The sequence below is a fragment of the Thamnophis sirtalis genome, unplaced genomic scaffold, assembly GCF_051295495.1.
Source record: "Thamnophis sirtalis isolate CommonGarterSnake01/CBP01778 unplaced genomic scaffold, rThaSir2_p1.2 scaffold_9, whole genome shotgun sequence".
In the NCBI taxonomy this organism is placed as follows: Eukaryota; Metazoa; Chordata; class Lepidosauria; order Squamata; family Natricidae; genus Thamnophis; species Thamnophis sirtalis.
In genome coordinates, this window is record NW_028261389.1 from 10,113,246 (window position 1) to 10,127,786 (window position 14,541).

The 14,541-nt window shown below is 43.1% G+C and overlaps 1 protein-coding gene across 2 annotated transcripts in view; it reads right to left on the bottom strand.

The window, feature by feature from the left end:
* Positions 1-14,541, bottom strand: part of BCAT1 (branched chain amino acid transaminase 1) — a 57,089-nt gene that overhangs the window by 23,134 nt on the left and 19,414 nt on the right. The window contains exons 2-4 of one of the 2 annotated variants that reach the window (XM_087722783.1): positions 13,195-13,263; positions 5,251-5,451; positions 1,346-1,402 (exon numbers count right to left, since the gene is read on the bottom strand). In XM_087722783.1, the coding sequence (XP_087578909.1) occupies positions 1,346-1,402; positions 5,251-5,451; positions 13,195-13,263 (327 nt within the window). The remainder of the gene's footprint in view (positions 1-1,345; positions 1,403-5,250; positions 5,452-13,194; positions 13,264-14,541) is intronic. The other variant, XM_087722784.1, reaches the window with a different exon arrangement.

Genomic DNA, 14,541 nt, shown 5'->3' on the forward strand with positions numbered 1-14,541 from the left:
TCCCATAGGGAATAAAGAGGAGCAAAAGGGGAGTGGAGTTTGCAGGAGACAGTTAGTAGTTCCATTCATTAGGGTGAAGATGTGTTCCTGACTTCTTGCCAAGTAATTGCTGCTACAGCGTGGTGTTTGGAAGATATCGGCCTGGCAACTCTCCAAGCCTGATAAAGGTCTGTAGTTGTGAACTCTCACGAACGACTGTTTGCCGGGACTTTGCTGGAGAGGGACTTTGCTGTTATTTATTTAACCTAAATAAAAGAAGTTTTACGGGATGAGGAGTCTGCTTTACCATCTTGGGAAGCCCAGGTCAGAACAATAACCAAGCTCAGAGAGCACTAAGGACACCACAGTTCAATGCTGACCTACAGATATTCCCTTCCAGGGTAGACTTCAACTGTCAGAATCGGATAGGCCAGTGATGGCGAACCTTTTCGGCACCAAGTGCCTAAACCGGAATGTTGTGTACCTGGCGCGGGTGTGTATGCCAGAGCACTGGAAACCCGAAGACCAGCTGGCCGGTGCATGCATGCCTGTTTTTCAGCTGGTTTTTTGGCTGTTTTCAGGCCATTTTTCTGTTGTTTTCAGGCCAGAAACAGCCTGAAAAACAGCCTGAAAATGCCACCCAAAACAGCCTGAAAAAGGCCCGGAAAACGGCCTGGGTTTTGGCTGTTTCCCCCTCCCCCCCCCCCCCAAAAATATATTTTTATTATTTTTACATTTAAAACAATGCAGTACCGCGAAGTCGAAGTGACCATACATTCACATTATATACAGCTAGTCCCAACCATTAACAATTAGCCTACTTAATACTTTGTCTATCCTTCTGTCCAATCACAATATATACAGTTTGTTCCTTGTCTTATCACCTTGTCTTACACCAGTCATAAAATCTGTTCCAGACTTCAAAATATTCTGATTCCCCCCATTTTTTAAGTTCAAGAGTGAGCCTATCTGCTTCCGCAACACTTTTCTGATTATATCTAGCTCGGATGGTGTATTTTCTTTTTTCCAAGTTATGCGCGGGTTTTGGCTGTTTCTCAGGCACTCTGTCACCCGCGAAGACCAGCTGGCCGGCATGCAAGTGTGTGCCAGAAACCAGAAGGGCAGCTGGCAATGGAAAGTGTGCCCACAGAGTGGGCTCTGCTTGGTGCCTCTGGCATACACCTAACCATAGGTTCGCCATCACAGGAATAGGCTATTGAGAAAAATCTAGTTCCCGCATATCTGGAGGATGCCCAAGACGAGGAAGACTCCACTAGACCATCCCACCAAGCTGGCAAAGGCCAGGTTATCCGAGAGGGGGTCACAGATCACAAAGAAGGAACATTTCACCTCACGTTATACCCACTGTGTATTCATTGAGCCATAGCATTTGGAGCAGTTTCGCTTCCGTCACTCCTCTTGGCTAGAGGAAAACGTGATGCAATGAGGTTTAAAAGTAAACGGAACAATGAAAACAACGGGGGACATATGCAGATGAGAAAAGAAAAAAGAAAAGAAAAAAAAGAAGAGCAGATTCATTGTTAGCAGCGAGGATTTCAGATCACGGGTTTAACAGCAGTAACGCTACTCAGAGAGAGAGAGAGAGAATGCCTGAAACTCCAGCGTGGTTCCTTTGCTCTTTGTGAATACATCTAGATCGGGGGTGTCAAACTCGATTTCATTGAGGGCCGCATCAGGGTTGTGTTTGACCTTCGGGGGCATGGGGTGGGCGTGGCCAGCTCGATATCATTGGTGTCGGGGGCACCTGAGCACCCTGCTGGCAAAAACACAGCTCAGGAGGGCCTCGCGCGTCCCTCCTGAGCTCCATTTTCATTGGCAGAGGCCCCGTGGGCCGATCCCTTGCTGTTTCCAGGGTGGCCCGCGGGCCAGATCTAAGCACCCCCGTGGGCCGGATCTGGACCCCGGGTCTTGAGTTTGACACCTCTGGTCTAGATCTCCTCAGCCAGAAAGACTGGGAAAAAAAATTATCATCGCACCTGCCTTTGGAAGGCGAGATTAATACAGGTAGTCCTCGACTTACGACCACAATTGAGCCCAAAATTTACAATACATTGTTAAGTGAGACAGTTGTGGAGTGAATTCTGCCCCATTTTACGACCTTTCTTGCCACAGTGGTTAAGTGAACCTGTTTAAGTTAGTAACGCAAGTGTTAAATCAATCTGACTTCCCCATTGTCTTTGCTTGTGAGAAGGTTGCAAAAGAGGATCATGTGACCCCGGGACACTGCAACCGTCATAAATGCGAGTCAATTGCCAAGCATCCAAATTTTGATCACACGACCATGGGGATGCTGCAACGGTTGTAAGGGTGAAAAACAGTCGTGATCACCTTTTTCAGTAATGTTGTAACTTTGAACAGTTACTAAGTGACGTGTCGTAAGTCGAGAACTCCCTGTACCTTAAAATCAACCAATCAATCAAAACATAAAGGAATGAAAACAAATCCCAGTGGAGTCTTCCCCCCCCCCAAAAAAAAAGAGAAAAGGGGGGGGAAAGGGTTGAGGTCTAGATTTCTCATCAACATTTTTGAAAAACACCAAAGTATGACTTTGTTCCATTATTGAGATGCAGTGTTTTTTTTTAAATCGTTACAGACACTGCAAAGGAGGGAGACGAAAAAAGAAAGGGGTTTGAAAGAATTGCTCCACGTTTTCTCCTCACTTTCTGGCACCCAAAACGTGCCCTTGATTAAGGCTCTAACACAAATGGAATATAACCTGCATTCATGTTTTTGGACTACAATCTAGAACTTTGGGCCCTAGAGGCTTCGATCAGTAACCACGCTGGTTTCTGGCGGTTACCAATTCATTTCAGTACAGGTGGGCAACTTGCTTTCTGACCCATACACATCTACCTGGCCAAAAGCTCATTCAAAACTTGCCTCGATTTTCCAGAATCCAAAGCATTGAATTATAACTTGTACGCAGTCAAACCATTATGACCTCAGATGATAGGTAGCACTTCAACTACATTGCAAACACTTTTTTTTTTCCTTGCTGGAAGTGTACCATTCATCATTAAATATTCTAGTTTTGAAAATGTTGGGTATATAAGTGTAAATTGGCCTTAAATCAGAGTGGAGCTGTCTTTGCACGACACACAAAACCAAAAAGACTCACGAAGGCATAGCAGGTCTTAAATGAAAAGCCTATAATGTCTGAACACAAAGAATCACCTTCTTTGTACAAAAACCAGAATTTGAAATCAAGGTTTATCGCGAAATTATTAGTTCCATGTTTCCACAAACTTAAAATAGTGGTCATTCCTGGCTTAGGTGGTGTGGTTAGTGTGAAACATCTGATAACCAATCACGAATAATGGGGTTAGGATTTACTACAGCAATCTTAAGTGCTGGACATAAGTAACTTTTTTTCAGTCCCATCCTAACTTTGAACGGATGGTCATAGATTGAGGGCTTCTTGAATATTAAGGAAGATAAAGTATGGTTCTCAGAATTTACTGGGTTTTTTTTTTGATTAGCTGTACCTTTTTTATTTGTTGCCTTCACTGATACTGCAGTTGTTAAGAACTGGGGAAATGATGAATTCTAAGAATTGTCTCTGTCTATATCCCCCATGTTGTACTGCCAGCCATAAAATAAACATAAACTGTATTGGCAGCTATAATAATAAACGACAACAGCCTTAAATAGCTGTCGTGAATGAAAAAACGACATCATAAATGTGTCTTTGGCCATTTGACAAACTAGAGCAGAGGTCAGCAACACGAATGTGGCTCTTTCTTCCCTCTGTTGCGACTCCGTCACCAGTTGGCGCCACAATTTTGAGAGGAGCTTCCGGGTAGCGGGGAGGGGCGGGGATCGGGATCAGGGCGCACCAGAAGACTCTATGGCAAGGGGCAGGTCTTCCAATCAGCTCCACAATTGATAGGGCTTTCAGTTAGGATAGGTAGAGGAAAAAGGATGCCGCACTAGGAGGAGACTCTATGGTAGGGAAATTGGACTTCTGCTCGGCACTAGAATTGAATGGGGGGGCTTCCGATTAGGACCTTTGTGGCTCTTTAGAGTGTTTAAGATTGCCGACCCCTGAACTAGAGAATAAACCTTGCACTATTTGTTGGTTAGTTTCACACATGGTACTAAACCATAATTAGGATCGGTTTGACGTTCATATGTCTTGCAAAGTCAGCCCCTGCGGTTTGTAAATTGTGATAGTTGCTTAACTCAGTATTTCTTCATTCAAAAAAAAAGTATGTATAAAAGCTTAGTGTGATGCTTAAACCATCAACAATACTTACTTACTAGCATCTCAGAAGAAACTAAAATGTGATATATGTGTTCTCATGACTGAAGTATCTCCAACAAATGCCACTATAAGAGCTGAGGTGGCGCAATGGTTAGGGTGCAGTACTGCAGGCCACTTCAGCTGACTGTTATCTGCAGTTCAGCGGTTCTAATCTCACCGGCTCAAGGTTGACTCAGCCTTCCATCCTTCCGAGGTGGGTGAAATGAGGACCCAGACTGTGGGGGCGATATGCTGACTCTGTAAACCGCTTAGAGAGGGCTGAAAGCCCTATGAAGCGGTATATAAGTCTAACTGCTATTGCTATTATTTAAGAGAAAAAATTATGAGTGACACTACATTGGCATTTTCTTACTACCTGTAAGTAGAAGCCAACAAGGCACATTGGAAATTGGAAAATATCAGGTTCTTTCCTCATCTACCTATTCCTGGAGAAAATCCTCCAAGAGTTACATTCTCGAACCCTCACAGCTTCAACCTTAAACTGTCTAGCGTGGACCTCACCCCATTCCTAAGAGGTCCGTAAAGGGGGCGTGAATAAGCCCACCAACGCGCCTACTGTCCCTGTCTTATTGTCCCCATTTATTCGTACTCATTTCCTTTGTTCATGTCCATGTTTATACTTATACCTGTTATATTGTACACATTTAAAAAATAAAATAAAAGATGAAGATCAACAAAACTATCTTCAAAGTCTGAGCCTTATCCATTCACTGGTCATTCCTCAACCTCTCTATCAATCATTCTTTCCCAATCTGATGTTCTCCAAATGTGTTCAACTCCCATCATTCTTAGCCAGTTGTGATGGATGGGAATTAAATTCCAACACAGCTGGAGAAGGCTGGGAAAGTCTATCTTTTGGAAACTTTGCACTGACCTGAAACAAAACGAAACACATTTTTTAAAATAAAAGATCAAATTATTATTATTATTTTATTTATTAACAAAAGATAGAATGGAGTTTCTCTTCATTCTATCGTTTTACTCACTTCGACAGCATAATGCAGTGCTGAGATGGCTGGGTGCACAGAGAGATTCTCCAAGGGCTTAATCTGAGGAACGTCCCATCCAGATGTGAAGGACCATTCAATGAAGAGCATGTTGTCTGTGAAAACTGTTCCAAATACTAAGCCATTTGGGTCCGGCTTCTCCTTCAATGTGGTAGATGGATTGATAACAAGATCATCAGCCTGGGGCGAGAAAAGGGGAACAAAACAAGACAAAATTACATTTTTTTAAAAAAATTGCCAGCCCTTATCTCAGAATAACAGAGATAGAAAGAACCTTGGAGGTCTTCTAGTCCAACCTCCTGCTCAAGTAGGAGATCCTGTACGATTTCAGATCAATGGCAATGCAATATCTTCTTAAAAACCTTAAAAATCTGATGGAGCGCCCATAATTCCTGAAGGAAAATTGTTCCACCTGTTAATTGTTCTGTCAAAAAAAATTCTCCTTATTTCTACATTGGTTCTCTCCTGGATTAGTTTCTATCCATTGCTTTCTGACAAACATGCTTTGGAGAATAGACGGACCTGCTCTTCTTTGTGGCAGCCCCCCAAACAGAGGTGGTATTCAGCCAGTTCGACTGGTTCTGGCGAACTGGTAGCAGAAATTTTGAATAGTTCAGAGAACCTGCAAATACCACTTCTGGCTGGCTCTGCCCCCATCTATTCACTGCTCCCGAGTCCCAGCTGATCGACTGGGTCTTCTTCTGTTGCCCTGCCCAGGAGAACGGAACTGGAAAGCAGATTAGTGGGGTGGGGAGGAAATGGGGATTTTCAAGATCCTTCCCCCAGGAGTGGAGAAGGAGTCGTGATTTGGCAGTATTCTTCCCCAGGAGTGGGGAGGGAATGGGGATTTTGCAGTATCCTTCCCCAGGAGTGGAGAAGGAATGGGGATTTTGCAGTATCCTTCCCCTGGAGTGGGGAGGGAATGGGGATTTTGCAGTATCCTTCCCCAGGAGGGGGGAGGGAATGGGGATTTTGCAGTATCCTTCCCCAGGAGTAGGGAGGGAATGGAGATTTTCAGGATCCTTCCCCCAGGAGTGGGGAGGGAATGGGGATTTTCAGGATCTTTCCCTCGGTAGTGGAGAGGGAATGGGGATTTTGCAGTATCCTTCCCCCAGGAGTTGGGAGGGAATGGGGATTTTCAGAATCCTTCCCTTGGGAGTGGGGAGGGAATGGGGATTTTCAGGATCCTTCCCCCAGAAGTTGGAGGGAATGGGGATTTTGCAGTTTCCTTCCCCCAGGAGTGGAGAGGGAATGGGGATTTTCAGGATCCTTCCCCAAGGAGTGGGGAGGGAATGGGGATTTTGCAGTATCATTCCTTCAGGAGTGGGGATTTTCAGGATCTTTCCCGCAGGAGTGGGAAGGGAATAGATTTTGCAGTATCCTTCCCCTGCCATGCCCACAAAACCAGTGGTAAAAAATTTGAATCCCACCACTGCCCCCAAATATTGGAACACTGCTATCATATCACTGCCATGCCTTCATTTCATAGAATAGACATTATCACAATTTTGTATTTTGGTGTATCTGTATTAAGAATGAATGCAAGTCATTTGCTGAGGACAAAATAGATATGGAAAAGGGGAATTTTTAAGAACAGCCTCAAAGAAACATGGAAAATTAATCATTCTAGTTCTGTTTCTTAAAATTATCATAGACTAAAAGTTAGACTGAAGAAGGCCACCAATACTGAAAAGCAGCTCTGAGGAATTATAAAAACTTGTAACTTTAAAGTTTGGTCTGATCTGAAAGACAGAAGGGAACGTGACTCTCTAAATAAAAAAACAATGCTAGCAAATCCATTTTTAAAGGTCACACAATGTTAAATACCTTTTCCCAATTTTAAAATTTCTGAAAGGTATCTAGAACTGCTTCAGTTCCCTGCAAAAATGCTTCTGTCCCCTTAAATGTCATATGGTAATCATCGTACTGTAGGAAGTTATCACCCAGCCCTCTCCCAGAAAAAATGAAATATTCTAGGAAATATTGAAAAGGCAGAATATTTCTCTGGATGGGAAAAGGAAGAAACATGTTTTAAAAGACAGAATAGGTGCCTGCAGCTTCCTGCCCATTCCTCTTTGTCAATGAGCCATTAAAGCCTGAGCTAGTCCACTTTACATAATAAAGAGTTCTCCCCTTCAGCTCCAGAGTGATGGGATTAAGGCATGATAATATTGGCCCTTTTACCCAACTCGCCACATGGCATCTGAGAATTCTACCAAACCTGGATTCAAAACGCAGCCTAGAGAGTTGCTCCTGCATGGACCCATGGGAGTCTGACAACCAATCAGAACACAAGCTCAAGATCAAAGGCCAGAGAGGGTATAAAACCAGGGACTCAGCTTCTCTTCCTTCCCATCCCTTCTCTTTTCTCCACCAACATTGAAGCATGTGATCACCTTTTCTGTTCAGGACTCAAGCTATGTGGTCCTGTCCACCATTAAAACCATCTTTCCAAGCAGTCTTCATGTCTCCAGTGTCTTTTTCCCCACTTGGAGCCGAACCCAGAAGGACATTTCTTCCAATAGTACTATTGAACAACTAAATTGAATTGCAGATATTCCTTAACTTACAACAGTTCATTTAGGACAAAGGTCACAATTGCAACCCCACGGTCATAAGATCAAAATTGAGACACTGGGCAACTGTCTCATATTTATGACAGTTGCAATGTCCTGGGGACATGTGATCCAAGCAAAGTCATTGGGGAAATCAGATTCACTTAATCATATTACTAACTTGATAACTGCAGCGATTTATTTAAAAAGTGTAGCAAGAAAGTTTGTGAAATGGGGCAAAATTCATTTCATAAACGTCTCTCTTAACAACAGACATTGTGGTGGTTAAGTCAAGGAATACAGGTATTCTCATTTAATTTGATGAGGAAAAAATTATTTAAATCTGTCTGCTCAGTTTTTCTGTCAAGATTGAGAATTTTAGAAGGCAATTGAAACACACTCTGCTAACATCTAGAATAGTCTCTCGAGCAAAGTGCGTTTTTTAACCAGATCCTATCCTAATTTCATGAGAAACACTTCACTTCCCACAGCTCTTTTTCCCAACTCTTGACTCTACTTGGCTGCTGTCTATCTCCTGCCCAAAAATATCTGTGGAGCTAGGCCAAAATTCATTGGAAAAGAATTTAGAGTCTTTACATTTTGACCCACAATCCAAAATTCTATGTTTATAGAAGTGCCACTTTCTAGAACTGACTCTGGTGTTTGCTAATTTGCTAATTGCTTCCTTAGAGATGCATTTCGTGCTAGCATGAAATATTTTGTAACCTGCTGTTATGTTAGAATAGAATAACAGAATTGGAAGGGACCTTGGAGGTCTTCTAGTCCAACCCCCTGCCTAGGCAGGAAATCCTATACCATTTCAGACAAATGGCGATCCAACATCTTCTTAAAAACTTCCAGTGTTGGAGCATTCACAACCTCAGGAGGCAAGCTGTTCCACTGATTAATTGTTCTAACTGTCAGGAAATTTCTCCTTAGTTCTAATACAATAATACAATACAATAGCAGAGTTGGAAGGGACCTTGAAGGTCTTCTAGTCCAACCCCCTGCCTAGGCAGGAAACTCTATACCGTTTCAGACAAATGGCGATCCAACATCTTCTTAAAAACTTCCAGTGTTGGAGCATTCATAACTTCTGGAGGCAAGTTGTGCCACTGATTAATTGTTCTAACTGTCAGGAAATTTCTCCTTAGTTCTAATACAATAATACAATACAATAGCAGAGTTGGACGGGACCTTGGAGGTCTTCTAGTCCAACCCCCTGCCTAGGCAGGAAATCCTATACCGTTTCAGACAAATGGCGATCCAACATCTTCTTAAAAACTTCCAGTGTTGGAGCATTCACAACCTCAGGAGGCAAGCTGTTCCACTGATTAATTGTTCTAACTGTCAGGAAATTTCTCCTTAGTTCTAATACAATAATACAATACAATAGCAGAGTTGGACGGGACCTTGGAGGTCTTCTAGTCCAACCCCCTGCCTAGGCAGGAAACCCTATACCGTTTCAGACAAATGGCGATCCAACATCTTCTTAAAGACTTCCAGTGTTGGGGCTTTCACAACCTCAGGAGGCAAGCTGTTCCATTGATTAATTGTTCTAACTGTCATGAAATTTCTCCTCAGTTCTAAGTTGCTTCTCCCCTTGATTAGTTTCCACCCATTGCTTCATGTCCTGCCCTCAGGTGCTTTGGAGAATAACTTGACTCCCTCTTCTTTGTGGCAGACCCTCAGATGGGGGGGACCATGGGGGGGGGGGAATGCTGCATGCATAACCCCCCATGCTCCCCCCCCGGCGGCCCATTTTTGGTCCCAGGAGGCTGCAGGGAGGCCTGTTAGGCCCAAAACAGGGGACAGGGTGTGGTTGAGTATGGAGGGTTTGCATGCGCAAGCACAGAGGGTGGGAGAAAGCACGGGGATTGGGGGTCGTACGGGCATTGCATTACGGACAATATTGCCACTTTCGGCACACGACGACAAAAGGTTAGCCCATCACAGGTATAGTGATATATGACAGGTATCTCTTCCTGTCATGACAGAATTTCTGTGGTCATGTGACTGCAATTTAAAATGGCGGGTTTTTTTTTTGCCAGAAATGTGTTTCCTTTTGCTTTTCAGCAAATAAACCCTCTCATTGCTGACAATGGATTCACTTCATGAGCACCACCCTTGCTCAGCAGTCTTTCACTTAACAACCTCTGCGAAAAAAGCTGGTAAAACTGGGTGTGGCCATGTGGCGACCTGCTGAATGACCGGCATGATTCTTCGGCTCGATGACGGTCATAAATCAAGGACAACTTGTATCATTGGTTAAAGAGCAAAAGCAGGTAAAAATAAGAGGATGAGGTTTTGTAAAAAAAAAAAAAAAGCTTCGTAAAAATTACTTATAAAATGAAAAATAATAATAATAGGATTAAGACTTTTTAAAGAGGCCTCGAAGCAACAAAACTGCACCGTTCTCGCCTGGGCAAAAGTTTGCCTCCTGAAATAGAAGAATCTCTATCTAAAAAAAGAAAGAAGACTCAAAGGATAGATGTAAAGCCGAGGAGAATTTTTTTTCTCTCTCTCTCATGCTTTTGACAGATGCCTCAGAGTATCAACCGCAGCTGCAGAAGTATGTATGTCTGCTCCAAAAAATGTCAGCGATTATGCGGCGGACTTGCAAAGAATAAAATTTAACCTAGGAAAGCTAAAATCAAGGCTGCGTCAACGTTCAAAAAAGAAGAAAGTTCCCTTTTTTAAAAAATAATAATATATGATATGGTCATCAGAACGCTCGGCTGAAAAATTAGAAGGCGATGCAAGGTTAACGTTTCCTACGTCAGCCAAGATTTCCTCAGGGAAGTGTCTGCGGTACATTTTTAATCCCTGAGTTTCCAGTTCCAGCAGCAACCGTTCCAGCGGATATTCTGTTCTCTTTTCGCTGATTTCAAAGCAGCCCTGAGCTCAGTCAAACCTGCTTAGTACAGATTGAGGAGGACCAAGAAACCGAGGGCTATAGTTAGAAACTGCATGGATGTTTCCAAGCATCTGAATTTTGATCATGTGACCATGGGGGTGCTACAACAGTCGTAAGTGTGAAAAACGGTCGCAAGTCACTTTTTCCAGTGATGTTGTAAGTTTAAACAGTCACTATATGAACTGTCGTAAGTCGAGAACTACCTGTATTCTGTTTCCAAATTACAGATAACGTACCGTATTTTTTTGGACTATAAGATGCTCTGAAGTATAAGACACACCTAGCTTTTGGGGAGGAAAACAAGAAAAAAATTTGCCTCTGCCTCCCAACAATTTGCCTCCTTGCAGCAAACAGCAAATAGTGGGGTCAGCTTCAGCACAGCCTGATTTAGCCCGAGCAGCAGATTGGCGGTTGGATTGGCCTCCTGGAATACCAACGATAAGCTGTTCCAGGCCCATCACCGCTGCATATGCCTACCACCTGGAGCAGGCCAAAAATGGGACTTGTGGAGTCCAAAAATTGGGTATGCGAAAGGCAAAACGGGATGTGCGGAGGCAAAAAATGGGGGGCGCAGAAGCAGCGATAGGCGGCAGCTGCGATGGGCAGCGGCAATCCCCACAGCCTGGAACAGTTGATAGGAGGTATTCCAGGAGGCAGATCCAACTGCCAATCAGCTGCTCGTGCTAAATCAGGCTGTACTGAAGTTGACCATGCTGTTTGCTGCAAGGAGGCAAATTGCTGGGAGGCAGAGGCCGAAGGGTGGGTGGGTGGGCTTCAGAAACATTCACTGTACTGTATAAAACGCACAGACATTTCCACACACGTTTTTGGGAGGGGGGGTGCATCTTATACTCTGAAAAGTATGGTACTTTACATTATGTCCATACATCCCTAACGCACATCCATCCAATACATGTTGCATTTTCCTAGGAATGTATTAACTTCCCTCAACATGCATGTAATATTCTTTGCCACAAGATGAGTCCCCTCCATTTTTCTATGATGTGTGCAACTTAGGCTTGATTTATATACTAGCTCTCATTTTTACTTTCCTTGAAGTAGAATTTTGACATTTCTTTCTTTGAAAACTCGCAATATACACTCCGTCCTGAAAAAGGGCAGGAAAATTAAGTGTTAATGTTACTTTTACATCCCATGCAAAAATATGAAGGGCAGGATAAGAAAACCCTGATTCATTTCCTTGTCAGGAGTCCTAATTGAGGAAATGTGAAAGCTGACTTGTCCATTTTTCAAGCCAGTTCCAACATTTTGGCGCCCAGCCAAATGGAAGAGGAAAAGGCTCCTGATTCTTTTGTAAAGTTATGATCATTCAGTTCAATTGTGTGGTTGAGAGAGACACTTTTTCTCATGGAACTTCAACAAGATGACCTGGGCTCAAACAAATGTTCTGATGACCAAGAGAAGGCAGGAGACAAAAATGTATAAAATGGCACCTTCTTTTTGGTAATACACATTCAGAAATGTGAACTGTTCAACTTCATACAGTGATTATGTTTCAATCACAACAGATTGTTTTTATTTCAGTCCAGCTGTTTTCTTTGCAGGTTATGGGAACCAGGGCTTCATATAATGCCACTATAGAGTTTGTTTGAGTGCATCAGGTTATGTGACTATGGCAGTTATATGCTGTTAACCCAAGGTCAATGAGTTGTGTGAATGCAGCCAAAATTTATTCTATTTAAATAAAGAAACAGAGGTGATCCAAGTTGTGAGTATCAGAAATCCCCTTCCCTCCAAAATGGGCATTGGATCAGGTGCTGTACAAGCTTCTTTCAGATGGAAAAGCAGGAAGGAAGGAAGGAAGGGAGGGAGGGAGGGAGGGAGGGAGGGAGGAAGGGGAAGAGGAGGAGGACCTTCACAATGTTCTTCATGTGAAACAATTGCGCTTTGTGAGACTCAAGAGAACATTGCAATGAACAAGGACATCCATTCAATTTCAAAGCTACTAAGATTGTTGGCTGAGCAGGTACAAAAATAGCCAGGAAAATGATTGAAGCCTGGGAAACGGGCCCTTTGTCAGTCAACAAAAATGCTGATTTATCACCACTTTATGAGGTACTTAAGAGTCGAGGATTTAGCAGCACCAGGAAACAACAAACAACAACTTGCAACTGGCCATCAACACCTCAATCAACAAATAATTTCTAAAACCACATATAACCATAAGTGCTACACATAGAATAGCCCAAAGCACACATTCTGGTAGAGAGAGGTTCTCCAAGTAGGGGCTCCAGGAAGAGTTCGAAAGCTCGGAAGACTAAAACTCTGGTCCTGGTGACCGATCCAGATTGGATCCTGATTAACCTCAATGCACCCTTCCAGGTTGGTAGCATTCTTGCTTGTCCGTAACTTTCTTTATCCTTCAAGGAGAGTTTCCCACACTGAGCTGAACACCCCTGCAGGTGTTTCTCTTCTGGCAAAAAAACCTACCTTGAAAGAGTTGGTCATGGGTTTCGCAGCTGCCTCTGTGCATCCATCCCCATGGTCATTTTGGCAACCCTGCAATGGACAAAGGACAATGCTTAAAAACCAATCAAATGTAATCAACGCTCCGAAGTCATATTTAGAAACAATAACAGAGTTGGAAGGGACCTTGAAGGTCTTCTAGTCCAACCCCCTGCTTAGGCAGGAAACTCTACACCACTTCAGACAAATGGTTATCCAACATCTTCTTAAGAACTTCCAGGGAGCACTCACCACTTCTGGAGGCAAGTTGTTCCACTGGTTAATTGTTTTAACTGTCAGGAAGTTTCTCCTTAGTTCTAAGTTGCTTCTCTCCTTGATTGGTTTCCACCCATTGCTTCTTGCTCAGGTGCTTTGGAGACTAGTTTGACTCCCTCTTCTTTGAGGCAACCCCTGAGATATCGGAACACTGCTATCATGTCTCCCCTAATCCTTCTTTTTATCAAACTAGACATACCCAGTTCCAACCGTTTTTCATGTTTTAGCCTCCAGTCCCCAACCATCTTTGTTGTTCTTATCTGCACTCTTTCTAGAGTCTCTACATCTTTTTTACATCGTGGCGACCAAAATTCGATGCAGTATTCCACGTGTGGCCTTACCAAGGCATTATAAAGTGGTATTAACACTGCACGTGATCTTGATTCTATCCCTCTGTTGATGCAGCCTAGAACTGTGTTGGCTTTTTTGGCAGCTGCTGCACACAGCTGGCTCCTATTTAAATGGTTGTCCACTAGGATTCCAAGATCCCTCTCACAGTTACTACTATTGAGCAAGGTACCATATATACTGTACTTATTCAATGTACTCTTCTAGCACTTTGCACCTGTTCAGGGAAGGCTTGAGGCATTCGGGGAGAAATGGGCCGATGGATTATTAGAAGAAAGCTTGAAAAGAGTAATCTCAGATCTAGAGCTCATAATCTTACAAGAAAATCTGGTACAAACAGCATTTGGGACTCCTGAGAGGATAATTCCTCCTTTGGCCCATTTTGGGATTCTCAATAGAAAAACAAAGGTACAATTGTTTACGAATTAAAAGTTCAACCATTAGTCAGGAATTGCTTGCAAGTACATTATTCTACATTGATCCACTGCAAGGACCATATCCACATTTTTAACAAGGCTTCTGGAAAGCTAGATCACCTCCAAAGAAGACAAATGGGGGCGATTCAGGGATGGGAAATGGAGGAGACAAGGTGAGACAGAGGAAGCCACATATTGAGAAAAGATGACTGAGAGGAGGTAGTAGATAATCCTCAATTTATGACTATAAGGGAGCTCCAAATTTCCATTGCTAAGCAAGACAGTTGTTAAG